Source organism: Macrosteles quadrilineatus, unplaced genomic scaffold (genome assembly GCF_028750875.1).
Source record: "Macrosteles quadrilineatus isolate MER2022 unplaced genomic scaffold, UCM_ALF_1.0 Scaffold_1__1_contigs__length_201487025, whole genome shotgun sequence".
Taxonomy (NCBI): Eukaryota; Metazoa; Arthropoda; class Insecta; order Hemiptera; family Cicadellidae; genus Macrosteles; species Macrosteles quadrilineatus.
The window spans coordinates 20,144,156-20,158,991 of NW_026542594.1; the positions used below are offsets into that span (position 1 = coordinate 20,144,156).

At 34.8% G+C, this 14,836-nt stretch overlaps 2 protein-coding genes across 3 annotated transcripts in view; one reads left to right on the forward strand and one right to left on the reverse strand.

Annotated features, from left to right (window-relative positions):
* Positions 1-4,716, forward strand: part of LOC129004775 (calcium release-activated calcium channel protein 1) — a 110,713-nt gene extending 105,997 nt beyond the window's left edge. The window contains exon 5 of the mRNA XM_054433405.1: positions 2,499-4,716. Within this exon, the coding sequence (XP_054289380.1) occupies positions 2,499-2,856 (358 nt within the window). The 3' untranslated portion in view covers positions 2,857-4,716. The remainder of the gene's footprint in view (positions 1-2,498) is intronic.
* Positions 4,717-4,936: 220 nt separating this feature from the next.
* The window catches only part of LOC129004760 (ankyrin repeat and MYND domain-containing protein 2), a 77,226-nt gene continuing 67,326 nt past the window's right edge, over positions 4,937-14,836 (reverse strand). For both annotated transcript variants that reach the window (XM_054433387.1, XM_054433394.1), the window contains exon 6: positions 4,937-5,305. In XM_054433387.1, coding sequence (XP_054289362.1) covers positions 5,048-5,305 — 258 coding nt within the window. In that variant the 3' untranslated portion in view covers positions 4,937-5,047. The remainder of the gene's footprint in view (positions 5,306-14,836) is intronic.

Consider the following 14,836-nt stretch of genomic DNA (forward strand, 5'->3'; position numbering starts at 1 on the left):
ACCTATCCACCAAAGGTGGCGACACCCTTAACTCAATTGAGGTTCCAGAGAAAACCCCCCCCCACTCTCGAGAACCATACCCTCCGGGCTCAGAGACAGGGATAGGCTGATTGAGTGTGACCACCAGCCGTTGCCCTCACACCTGCGGAAAGTTCCATTCCCCTAGAGTGTCCCCGTGAGCTTACGGGTACTCGCCCATTTTCACCTCCCCTGAAAAGGCTACTAGGCCTACCTGAAAAGTCGAGCTTTTGCCACACATAATGTTGGTGGCACACAACAAGCGGGCCGAAGCCCATAGAACCACAGCCACAGGCAGATGGGAGATTGATGGCACACAACCACCTCTCCGAGAGCTGAACACCCCACCTTCCTGGATGGAGGAATGTCACTGGGAACTCTCCCCTAAGGGGCTAGCTTGCCCAGTTGTCCATAACTGTGGCCTACTTCAAATGCCGATTCCGACACCGAGCAGCTACCTCCCCTTTGGGGGCACCCACAACATCCCAAGACGAAAATTACCTGAACAGGGTAATCCCAAACAAGTCGTGTTTTGACAGTTCCCAAGTGTCAGCTGCAAAAGTCGTGCCGCGCCAAAAATTCATTTGATTTCTTATCGTCGTGACATTGTTATATACCTGCTACAGGGTTTGTTTATATAACAAAATGAAAGTTCAGAATGTGATCTTTCGAATGGTATATATTGTGTCAAGAGTTTATTATACACTCCCTAAGACATTCTACCAATAGTCTGTGGGTTTTAATTGATTGTTTGTACTTAATTTGACACATTTTGGAAATTTATTAATTAGGTCGGAGACAACCTTATGCTGAGACCATTGTGTAGCTTACATGCACTCAAAACCAAATTTAAGATAAAAGTTTTTCTTTGATGACACTTCAGATTTGCAAGTAGTGTTAAAAATAAATCATAGTTTCTTGCTGCAAATTCATTATCCTTTAGTGGTAGTTAAGTAGTGTGCATAAATCCCAATCATTTCAATGATATTGCTATTTATTCACATGAACTCAAATTCAAAACATGTTATAACAAAATAATTTCTTTCTTCAAGGATAAAATACTTTAAATAACAGTTGGCTATATTCTATTCCAAAACAAAATAAATGGGTGGATCTTACTTTTAGAAAACTGCATTTCAGTGGTTTGGCAGACCTGGGCTGTTCTTACTGCTACTCATATTAGTTAACACCTCCCCATGGCAGTACATAAGGCAATTATTACACCTTAAATTTTTGTCTGAAACATCGAAACGGCACACGGAAGATTTCTCAGGTGCCGTTTGATGTCACTAACTGCTGACGTCACTTTGAGGGAACACCAATACCGCAACGATACGGAATTGGAGCCATCGGCCTCGGTGGTGCAGTGGATAGCGTTGCGAGCTGATAATCCAAATGTGCCGGGTTCGAATCCCGCCGGCGGCACAAACTTTTTATCAACATTTTTTTTCATATCAGCAAGTTGGGTTGGTTTGGTTAGGTTATTACAGTTTAATTTTATAATTAAAAAATTATAAAATTGAATTTTAGGCAATTATAATTTTATTTTATGAACAAAACTATTTTTTAGATTAGTAAACCTTTATTCAATTTTTCCATTATCAGCACGTTTGGTTAGTTTGGTTAGGTTATGACAGTTTAATTTAATAATAGAAAATTATAAAATTGTCTGTTTCTTCAGACGCAGCAGTTAGTGACGTCAGCAGTTAGTGACGTCAAACGGCACCTGAGAAATCTTCCGTGTGCCCCACCGCTGAAACATTACCCAATATACAAATAAAATGTATTCTACTAACCTGAAAATATCACATGATTATTAAATGGTTTGTATTACATTCAGGCATCAAGTAATTACACATGATTTAGAAATTAATATAGCCACTTATTTAAATATTTCTCAAACAAAATAAAATCAGAAAAATTTAGAGTAAAATCACATGAGGACTCAACTGATTATTACGTTATAAGCCATTCATTGATAACTAAAACTAAAATCTTTCTTTGACAGAACATAGTGGACCTGTAGGCCCTAAAACATAATTACAAAACATAATTTTCAGTAATACTTAAATCTAAAATAAATTAAAATAATTTCGTACCTTGTCGACGATTTCTCTGGTACCACAATATAAGGCAAAATACTCTGCAATTCCCCCTCAGTCAACACTGCACTAATAAACTAAGTAAGAAATTAGTACAATATTTCCCTCTTGTGCATAAACAGTATATTGCTTCAATTTTTATTTACTATATTTATTCCATGAATAGTACAAAAGCGGTTCTTTCACCGTTAAAAAAATTTCGGCCCATACTAGTGTATTACGCTGGTGGCCATTCTAGGCGTCACGGAGAACGAGCGTATTACACTCGTTGGCCACTGCTAGGGTTAATTGATCATTTTCTTTTGATGCCCTCAACAAAATATGCACTACGATTCCTGGGTCAAATTTACTTATTGAAGTAACAAATTTTTGTTTCAGGTACATCGAGATAGCCTGGGCTTTCTCCACGCTCCTAGGTCTCGTCTTGTTTCTCTTTGAGATAGCGATCCTTTGTTGGGTCAAGTTTTACGATTTCTCCAAGGAGGCTGCCTGGTCCGCCAGCATCATCTTGATCCCTGTCCTCGTCATTTTCCTAGTTTTCGCCATTCACTTCTACATCTCCCTGGTGACTCACAAGTATGAAGTCACCATCTCCGGGATCCGAGAGCTGGAGTTGCTCAAAGAACAGATAGAGGCGGGAGATATGGAGACAAGGATGCAGAATATGAACGTTCCCACAGGCATTGTGGGTGCAGGCTTGTCTCTCATTGGAGCAGGGAATACCCAGATTGTGTGATTTTAGGTGATAGTAATTGTTATTTATTAAATATAATGAAGGTACAAGATTTTTATTATAACAAACATTCAAATGTTGAACTGCGCAAAATGGATTTTTTAGCACAAGGTTAGTAGCATTTTCTTGATAAAACTTTATTTAAAGAGTGATACATAACGTTTTTATCACATTGTTTACTAAACAATAAATTTATAAAATTGGATCAACTGTTTATAAAAGAAGCTGTGTTCAAATTGACAACAACATTAAATTGGCTGAGTCAGAAAGTCTATGCACTGAAAATGCTAAGGTTTATTTTGACACAGTGGTTTGGGCTGCCTTAAACAACTATTCTACTTAGGCCTAACTCAAAGGATTTAGTCTTCTTATAATCTTTATGATATCAATAGATTGAGTAACTGGAAGTATTACTGAGCAGTATAGGCCTATAACTGTCGTACTTTATCACTTTGTATAACCAATATTAATTTGTACTTATTGCTTTAAAATGTTTGCTTAATATATTCAAGGTTCATGTTTCATTAATTGCTCCTTTAAATGTATGTACTTGGTGCATGTTCCTTTACATTTTTCATTCAAATTGTTTTTGTATTATTGATCAAACAAATATGTTTATTTTTATTTTTTATGTTCTAAGACTTGAATTAACCCTTTCAGTGCTAAGCCAATAATTCATATTTTGTAAGTCTTTTTTGTTTGCCTTTTAATTCCATTACCCGTTGTTGAATTTTAACTGTCATGTTGTCACTATTTTATTAATTAGGCTAATTTTGAATAATAACACTATAAGAAAATATATAAGAAAGATAAATCCCGGTATTTGTAGTAAACATCAAATAAAACTTAGTTTTTGTTGTAATTTTCCTGGTTTTCCTATAAATTTTTATGTTCTGATAGCATTATTTGAAACCGAAATCTCACAATATCAAAAGACATATAGTTTACAATGTAATATTGAATTTAACCCTGATTTAGTTGGACAAGGTTATTGTAATAAAGCAATTTTAGGGAAACTAATGTTTTGCAGCAAAGTCTCAGGAACACATTTACTACTACTAAAACTAAAAGATTGCATCTAAATAGTCCGTGACTAGCTGGTGCTGCTACCTAGTAACACATTGAACAACCATCTGCAGAGCAATCTGTTCGCAATCGGTGGCGACAGCTTAAATACCGGGTTTTGACTCCCCAGTCTTCAAGCACAGATAGCCGAGAAGGCTAGGGCGTGTGTCACTTGGCCAGTGGCATTCGTCTGCTCGGGTTCGAATCCCGTCCTGTGTGGCAAATAATTGGTGACCTGCTGTGTGTTTGTAGCGATATACTACAACCACTGGGGCATAGTGAGGTGTTCATAATCCTTGGTTTAGAGACATACACCTCGAAATAATCGGATTGGGCGAATCTTTTAGCTAAGTGGTTGGTAGTGTATCCTATAAACATGCAGGTCACCAATGGCCGTTTTGCTATTTTTTTAAAAATAACCTTCCTCTCTATATCCCTTAGGGTTTTTTTAAAACAACGATATATCGTTTCATAGCACTGAAAGGGTTAACTTATAAGTTGTAACACAATTTGTGATATTTGTTGGAAAGTTTGCTATGATGGTGCTTTGTTTTAGGTTTGTAGTAGCAACAAGGTTTATTTCTGTCTGTAAATTGATAATGTCTATAGTTAAAAAAAATGTAGAATAATGTAGTTTGAATTAAATTTACAGGACAGGTATTCATGTAACAACCAAAGTGTGTATATTATTATTATTACTTAAAATAAATTTAGAGTACTTAAGAAATATATCTGAATTTAAGAGGCCTTAAGAATAATTATTGTATATTTATACTGAAATAAACTATGTTAATGAAACGTCCATGGTGTTATTACCAGGGTCTGTTACACAGTTGATTAAGAACTAAATTACCATTTTAAGATATCATAATGGTTTTAGTGGTGAAGTACATCCAATGGAAACACTTCTTCTTTACTGATTAAAACTTAAGACTTTTTTCATCTCGGTTAATAAACCTACTATACAGCTCAAGGTGGGATTGAACCACAAGGTAATTCAAATTGCAAAACACACTAAAACCGCAAATACATAAAAACTATTTAATAGTGAGAAAGATCATATAAATGGGCATACTATAAGTAAGACACGACAATAAATATCTATAATTTACAAACAATTAGACTAGAGTTAGTTATCTTCCTTCTCCTCTCTACTTGACGTAGATATTCTCTCACACTCTTTCTTGTGCACAAACCAATGCAGTCTCTGGCAGTTTCTATCACAGTACTGAGTGTTTTTACACTTGGAGCACTTCTTGACAGCTGACTCTTCTCCACATGTCGCACAAGAGGGCTTCTCATTGTCAGGAAATAGTTGAGGACAGATCATTGAGCTGACAACACTCAGAGCCGATGGTGCGTCCTTCTTGGCAAGTATTGTCACCATCTGTGCCAAATATTCCAATTTTTAAAAGTGGTAGGAAACATTGCTTAACCTTGGCTTATCTGCTCTTACTAATTGCTCACTTCTTAGTTTTATATAATTAATTGACAAAAAAATATAAGTTAAAGTTACTAGAATTACCCAATAAGTCCATATCTGAAATCCAAAGAAGGAAGAAAATGTATTACATCCACATTATGACAGACTGTTATATTTTTGTGCTGCCATATTTTGTAAGTAAGTATCATATGTCATATGTGCTTTAGTGAGGTATCCAACTTATATTGCAATACCTTGTTATAGAGTAACACAAAGCGAAAAGAATGTTTTCTAATACATTATTATTCTGGGATCAACAATTATGGTCAAAAGAAAACCTGAAAATTCAGAGAGTATAATATAGATAACTACAAGCCAGAGAAATTATCTGACTGTCCCATTAGTATCATCCAGATAAGCGAAAAGTGAACCAAGATTCATGTGTATTAAAGTAATCAACGAGATTCCATTAGAAAAGAGAAGTATTGGAGATGAAGTCTTTAAATCCAAATCAAAAGAATAAATTCCTGTAAATGAGGCCTTGATACTCTGTGGAAGAACTTTCCAATGATTAGGCCAACGACAAAATTACGAACACGGCACATCAGTGCTTACAGTGGCAGACTGTATCAACATTGACTATATATACCTATAGTCTATAGACTGTAGGTATATATAGTCAATGGTATCAAGTAAGTAAAATTTTATCCTGACAATTGGGAAGCCTTAAAAGTAAATTCAGTTCTATAAAGATTTTGAATTATTATAAAAATCTGGCAAACTTAATTGTGTTCATTTTTAGACCTTTACAAAATGACCCTCTTACAGAGTCAAATTTACAAAAACTTGGGGAAAATAAATCTGTTCCCAGTACCAGTAGCTCTTTGATATTAGTTATTAATAAAGAAGTATTAGGTTTCATTTCAATAATCCTTAGAGATGGGCGAGTACTCGAGATTTCGAGTTTGAGTCGAGTATGGCCTTGAAACTCGAGCTTATCTTTGAACTCAGCAGTTTCGAGTCGAGTTTGGTTTAAAATTGTAAAAAATCAATATTTGTTAAAATGTAACTTTTGTTTACATAAAATGCTTTATAATTTGTATTAGTTCAAATATTTCTACAGTGTAGAAATAAGCAAGAGGTAGCTGTCCTAACCTATTTTTATAGCTGTCACAACATAATAGGTCAACTCAAAGCAGTCGTCAAACTGACTGGCAATGGCATAATCTGGACTTGACACAGAATGACATGATTGGTAGTGATTTTGTTTTAAAGTACTGTTTCACAATAGAAAATTCCATTCCACTATTGAACTGTTGAACGTAAGCAATACATCTATGTTTTAAAAAGTCGGAATAGAAAAACTAGAAAGGCAAAACATTAGAAGGGAGGAAGGGGTTGTGCAATAACCTTGAAAGGAGCTGGCATGGAGTAGTGGTTGGGGGGAAGGGGAGGGTGAGACCTTGGAGCTATATTTAGACTAGACTTTCACTACTTCCCAAATGGTGGGGTAGGGGCAGGGGGATTACAATAGCAGGTTTTTTCCTTGCCTGGTTTGACTTTTGTCTTTTGTTTTTGACTTTTATGTGCAAGGGACCAGGAGAAATATTATTCAAATTAGAGTAAATGCCATGATTTGCATTCTTACATCAAAATACAACATTGCCCAATCATGATGTTTTGGGTCATTGACCTTAATAACGCATCTGTTATAAGTTGATAATTATAAATTGATGTTCCCGTGGTTGAAAATAATTATTCTGTAAACTTGTAAAACATTAGATAACTCACAAATAAGTATAAAATCATTCATTAAGACAATAGTAGCACTGCTAAAAAGGATGGAATACAATCGATTATAGTGAGTTAGGCCTAAGTCTAGGTTTCATTTGATTTCTATTAGAGATGTGAGAGCACAGGTTTTTCAGCTTGAGTCGAGTTTAAACCAAAAAGATCGAAGGATGTGTAAGTTTTAAGTAACCCTTAGGCTTAGAGCATGAAACTTGTAAATTAACCTTGTTACAAGCTGAAGTAGAATTATAAATAAATTAATTATTAATATTTGTGCAGTAACATCTATTCTATATATAATTCAGTTTCAAAAATCTTTGTACAACTAAATCTAGAGTTCTACTGGACCGATTTTATTAATTAACAAGGAAAGGTTGAAAAAGTTAAGTCGTGTAGATTTGCGAATAATTATGAAAGTTTGTTTTTGTTATGATTTATGGTGAAAAGTTTAAAAAAAAAAACATGTTTTCCATAAGAAATACATTTAAAACGGTGTTTTTCACACTTTTTATTTGCGTGCGACTTTTAGCTGCCATTTTTGAATATTTCCAAGAAGTGCATGGTATCAATTTGTAGGAAGTTTTATTCTCTTTCAGAATATCACCCTCCACTTTCGTCGATTTCCTCACCATTTAAAAGTTATTTGCAAAATATCGAAGCAACCTCCGAATTTATAGTAATGAGAAAATATTGAGTTTGGGATATTTTTGTTAAACTTTCCACAACTAAATCTAGACTTCTACTGGACCGATTTTGTTAATTAATGGGTCATTCGAAAGCCTAACTCATGCTGATTTGCAAATAATTATAAAATTGTGACTTTATTAAATATTTGTGGTGAAAAAGTAAAAATAACAAAAATACATTAAAAACTGTTTTTTTCAAGTTTCTGTTTTCAAGATTCTATTTGTTGCCAGCTTTTGGCTGCCTTTATTAAGTATTTTCAAGAAATGCATAGTAGTTATTTGTAGTAAATTTTATTCTCTTTCAGAATATCACATTCAGTTTGGTCGATTTCCCCTCCATTTAAAAGATATTGGCAATAAACTCCAAATTCTCCAAATTTATAGTGGTGAGAAAATACTGAATTAGATATATTTTTGTTAAACTTTGTAAAACTAAATCTAGACTTCTACCGGACCGATTTTGTTACTTAATGGGTCGTTGGAAAGCCTAATTTGTGTAGATTTGCAAATAATTATAAAAGTTAGATTTTATTAGATATTTGAGCTGAAAAAAATAAAAATAAAAAATAATACATTTTAAACTCCTTTTTCCCAAGTTTATATTTCCAATTTTATATTTGTAGCCAGCATTAGGCTGCCTTTATTGAGTATTTTCAAGAAGTACATAATAGTAATTTGTATGAAATTTTATTCTCTTTCAGAATATCACCTTCCACTTTGGTCGATTTCCTCACCATTTCAAAGTTATTTGCAAAAACGTTAAGCAACCTCCAAATTTATAGTAGTGAGAAAATACTGAATTAAAGATGTTATTGTTAAGCTTTGTACAATTAAATCTACAGTTCTACTGAACCGATTTTATTAATTAATAGGTCATTGGATAGCCTAATTTGTGAAGATTTGCAAATAATTATGAAAGTACTGTTGAGGTTGCAAGCAAGATCGTTTGGCTATAAATCGATGATAAATAACTCCATTTTTTGAACAATTTGTGTTGGTTGTGATTTAGCTGTGTGCTTTAATGAAATAGAAGCTGGTATTTCAATGAAGGTTCTTAGGTCAAAACAAATAGAATAACGTAATTAGAATTAAGTAAATATATCTATAAAACTAAATTCCATATTCAAGATATAATCAAATTTATATTTTCTGATTAAGCGATAAAGTATCTTGAACTAAACTGATTAAAACTATCAATATCTCAAGTGAAAGCCTTTGAAGTATTTTAAGACAAAGACATATAAAATAACTTAAATAAAAATAGTTACGGATCATTGATTGCAGATAGGTACTAAAACGATAGTAATTATTGTTGATTCGTGATTCAGCAGCGTGCTTTAGGTAGCCCGATCTTAATAATCAATAGCTCAAATGAGAGCTGGTATTTCACTTAAGGTTTTTAGACCAAAATGTATAATGTAATTAGAACTGTTGGAAAACATCGTTAATTGAGGTAAAAAAAAATTCGTTCGTCGAGTAATACATTAGATAAATTAATGATGATGCTTAATGACAAATATGTGCTTGCATAGCTTTAAGATTTAAGACCAAAATTATGAAAATCGGGAGGGTAGAAGAGCCCTCCTGTAAACCATCGCCCGCCTGCGAAACATTGAACTCGAAAAAAAACAAATTTAACTCCCATAAGAAAAGTACAGGGAGGCAGTTTGTGCATAACTCGAAATATACGTCAAAATGAATGCCGATGCTTGATGGCAAATCTGCGGAACGTCCACACCTTTTTAGGGCCAAAATTATGAAAATCGGTCGGGTAGAAGAGCTAACACGACTCGGAAAAGAAAAACCATTTATTTTTATAGATGGCAATAATTAGTTTACCAGTATCCATAATCTAATCATACGAAACATGTGTTAATAATTCAACAGCTTATTGTTATATTGTTATCTAATTAATTTTTCTTTGATTAAATGTTGTTGTTAACAATTTGCATTTGTGTTTAAAGTAGAGGTGTGCGGATATCCGAAAAATCGGGTCGGGTTCGGTTCGGATATCCGTATCCGAACCGGGACGAAATTCGATATCCGACACTATCCGTTATATATCCGACTTTTTCGGATAGACAATATATTTTGACGTTTTGGACAGAAAACTAAATCTCCATAGCCACCATTAGTTTCCCAGGACAAGATTACAGCAATACGTTTCCAACGACCTAACAGCAAACGGCAAAGAAGCCGTATGATGCAATACTGATAACTAGTTTAGTCTTTAGTCGTTATCGGCTGTTTTGCTTTACGATTAGATTCGTCTGGAACAAACAGACATAAAGCAGAAAAGAACTACCATGGTCAAATGAAAGTCAACTCGTGCTTGTCTCGCTCCTGATACTAGGGGCGCTGCGTAATAGTTTTTTTTTACAGTACTGTTTCAAAGTAGAAAAATCTAGCCTACTACTGTGATGTTACGTAAACAATAGATTTAATGTTTCCCGAAAAAAAGTCAGAATAGAAACAATAGAAAGGCAACACAATAGAAGGGTGGGAGGGGTTGGGCAATGACCTCCTCATTGTGAGGAATTCTCTTGTGAGAAAGTGCTATCTGTTGTACATAAGATGAATAGCTCTAAAAGTAAGGATGTTTTTGATCTCTCTGCAATCTTAATTAAGAATGTGATTTATCATATTTTAGTTCCACTCACCTATTGTATCAATGTTTGTATCAAGGAGAGCGTTTTTCCAGATGTCCTAAAAACAGAGTAGTCCCTGTCCATAAAAAGGGGAACCATAATGTGCCTGAAAATTTTAGACCTGTATCTATTCTCCCTGTGTTTGGTAAGATTTTTGAAGGTATAATTAAGGATCAAATGTTACCTTATTTTGAAAGTAATGGACTGCTTGTGTCAGCCCAGTATGGTTTCAGATCAGGCCGTTCCACAATTGATGCAGTTGAAGTTCTGACTGGGGTTGTTTTAAAATCATTTGAGAGGGGAGGCTTTGCTGGGGCCACAATGTGTGACCTCAGCAAGGCTTTTGACACCGTGGACCACAAAATTTTGCTTGACAAACTCCATTTTTATGGAGTTAGGGGTAAGGGTTTGGACTTACTGGGATCATACTTGGGCGGGCGCAGACAGTTTGTCTCTGTAAATGGTCAGTCCTCTGTTGTCAAATCTTTAACTCATGGCGTCCCACAGGGGTCTGTCCTTGGGCCCTTGCTTTTCAACATAATGATAAATGACCTTTCTTTGCATTTGGGAGAGGGGGTTGTTTGCTATGCAGATGACACTACTCTGATTGGGGTAAATGATAACTTAAATGTCCTGCAGGGCACTATGTCTCAGACTCTCCAAATGGCCTCGACGTGGTTTCGAGCTTAACTTTCTCTTCCTGAATGATAGTAAGACTCAGTCCATAATATTTAGTCTTAGACAGCTTAAGCAAGATGTCACAAGCGTTAAACTACTTGGATTAATGTTGGATCCTAAGCTGGATTGGAATAGTCACATATCTTTTGTATGTAGTAGACTTTCCAGGGTGATTCACTTGCTCAGGAACTTGAAGAACTCTGTACCCACTGAATGGCTAAGAGCTGCCTACCTTGCCTTTTTTCAGAGCATAATTCTTTATGGTTTAAGACTTTGGGGTGGCACTCCGGGAGTCGAGAGGGTTTTGACGCTCCAAAAGGCGGCAGTCAGAATCTTGGCAGGTGCTGATTTTCTAGACCACTGCAACGATCACATAAGACCAATAGATGGAGCACGCCTATCTAACTAACATTAAAGCAGGTGAAGCCAGGTCCGCCATCTTATTGTAGGATAGAAGCGCTAGATGTCAATGAAAACGGCACCAAAACTCAATGTTCCGCTTCAAAATAACTCGACATTTAGCCTACTTAGACTTAAGTTATATGGTTGAAACTTCGTATGAGTGAAGTCAATAAGTCTATGACACTATTGGTTTTAATTAAAAGCTTAAAAGTTAGTATTTTCTATTTTAAATCTTCAAATAAAGTCGGTACTTTTAAATGAGTTTTAAAATATGACATGAAAAAGTTCGTCGGCTGCCATTTTTTTTATTTTTTGGTCAGGTAAGTTAAAAAACGGTGGATTTTGTAGCTAAAGAGTTGAACCTTTTGGATCATATTTTTTAAAATTTTTAGCTGGCGTAGTTTGGTTGTAATTTAAATTGTAATATAGAGATCTACCCGCCGCGCCGCGTGGCGTCATGCGGGCAGATTCTGCCTACAACGTCACTTGTAATACAGTTTAGATACTTAAATTTGGAGCTATACAGGAAAATTACTAAACTAATTAGAAAAACACGGATTACATATAACTTTTCTTCGTTTTATTCTTTGTATTCATCTAAAAATTAATATTTTTTAGCTCTTTCATGAAAATTAATATGACAGTCAGAATATAAAGGAGAGTTGTATAAAGAGTTTCAGAAATTATCTTGTCACTTTGAAAATTCGTAGATTGTAAACCAAACATCAGAACTTTATCAAACTTTAATACGATGTAGATACATATATTATAAACAGATTTGTAGCTTTTCAGAATTTTCCTTTCGCCCAAAAAGTTTTTGTTCTTAATTATGTAAACTAACTTTTTCTAAGAAACGGTAAAAGCTAGAAAAAAAATCAAAAGCGTATTTTGAAGGTCATTGTGTTAGTAACACAAATATTTGTAATACAACGGCGTATTGTCATGGATACCATTGCTATCAACTAACGTTTAATTAGCTGCGAGTGCTACTAGGGCTCATCACAGCCGGTAGCCGCCATCTTGTTGTAGATTAGTGAAAAATACTGGCTTCACGTCGCGGCCAACATGCTCCATCTATTGGTCTTATGTGATCGTTGGAACACTGCAAACCTATCTTTATTTCTGAATCCGTTATGACAGTGTACAGCTTATATATTTACCAATCTATTCTGTGTACTAAGCAGGAGTCAGGCTCTCTCAAACTCCGAAGTGATATCCACCCTCACAATACTAGGAGGAAGGACGACTTGAATGTACCCTATGTTAGATTAAGAAAGGTCCAATCTAGCTATTGTATACAGAGATATAAGTTTTTTAACAAACTCCCTTGTACAGCTCGGAACCTGCCGGAAGCAAAATTCAAAATGGGGATAGAATCTCTTCTGTTGGCAAATCCGATTTACTCATTCAAAGAGTATTTTGAAATTTCACCTGGCCAAGTAAGTAAGTTTTTTTAGCCAATGAGTGCCAATGTGTGATGATAAATAAGTTTTGTTTTTGTTTTTCAATTCTCTGCATGGTGTGTTGCAGGCTTAGGCTAAGATTTTGATGTATTGACGTTTCCTTGTACATATTATGCTTTCAGGAAATAAATCATTCTCTCTCTCTCGAAAGGAGCGCGGGTAGTGAGTCAAGTAGGACCGGAGGGGGAAGGGGTGGGTAAGATCTTGAAGCTATATATAGACTTGCACTACTTCCCTAAACCTAAAGGACTGGCCGGCGAGTGGTATTCCAATCACAGGACAAGATACGTTGTTTTTTGGGTATTCATTGCCCGGTTTGAATTTGGATTGTCTTACTGTGTAGAAACTTTGAATAACAAAAAATAAAGTCAAAACTAACCACAATTATTTAGCATTGATCGTGTACATATTAAATTATTAAACTATAGGGACCATGGATATATACAAACTTTTGTCGTGATTTTAATTTCAACATCAAAATACAATATTGCACAATTGTGATATTTTAGGTCATTGACCTTTATTATGCATCCGGTAGGCCTATTGCTGTTTCAGAAGAGAAGCACGTTGATAAGTTATAAATTGATATTCCCGTAGTTAAAAAGAATTATTTTATAAACCTATAAAACAAAATCATAAAATCTTACATAAAGATAACAATAACGGAAATTGTAAAAAGGGTATAAAGACAACGTTTATTCTTTCTCTTTGTTCTTCTATTTCTTGGGTTTCCCTTCATCACGCATTCAACAAGTTGCCATGGTTACTAATCACCCATGTCGTTATCAGCTTTTGTGACATAGTGCACAGCAGGGGGGTAAAACTTGACGAAAATCGGTTAATTTTTACCTATTATTTAATTACCAATGAATGTACTACTTTATTGGTATTTGGTACTGTATTAATAATCGGTCAAAATGGCCGATTTTTGTCAAATTTTACACCAAATTTATTGAAATTTCAAGGTGAATATTAATAAAACAATTATTACCAAATATTTGTATTCATTTAAAAGATTGACCTTCTTAGGGGTGAACAATAGATGCTTATCAGACCCTCCCCTCCCCCGTGGTCTGGAGAAAGCTTGTAAACAAACTATTGCACAAGCGTGACTTGACATTGGGCTGCTTCAACTATAATTTTGTCAAATGAACTGTGATGTTTCAAAATCAAAAACAATAATTTGGGACCATACTGCTTAACAATAATGGACTGCAATTATTGTTGAACATACAATCCATTTTTAACAAACTAGATTATACGATTCAAATACAATTATAAAAATTATCTTGGTATTTTACTTGGGGTAATCAAGTTATGTAGGCTAGTGTAATTCTCGGTTCATCAAGGTTCTACTGAATTATGTTTGGCAGTGAATAAGTGTAGAATGCAATTTATAAATTCAGGGATACACACCTTTTACACAGTTATAAAGTCTAATTTAATTGCCCAACATCAAATCGTGAGCTAGAGCCCATCATAGTGCATTAGCTAATTTGAAATTCTATAGTTCAAAATCGTCATTTAAGTTTATTTACACAGCTTTACATTGTTTTATAGGTTAAAAATATATTTGCAGCTTATTATTAACCACGCCGAACTATCCGAATCCGAAAATATCCGAATCCCAACCTCCCAATATCCGATCCGAACCGAGCCTCAACTATCCGATCCGAAATGAAATTTCACTATCCGCACACCTCTAGTTTAAAGTAATGTTCCTTATGTTAATTGTGTGATTCTAATGTTATGTGCTTAAACGGTACCATTAATATTAGTGAGTAAAGTGGTGTATGGATTTCATAACCATTATTTTACTAGAGACCG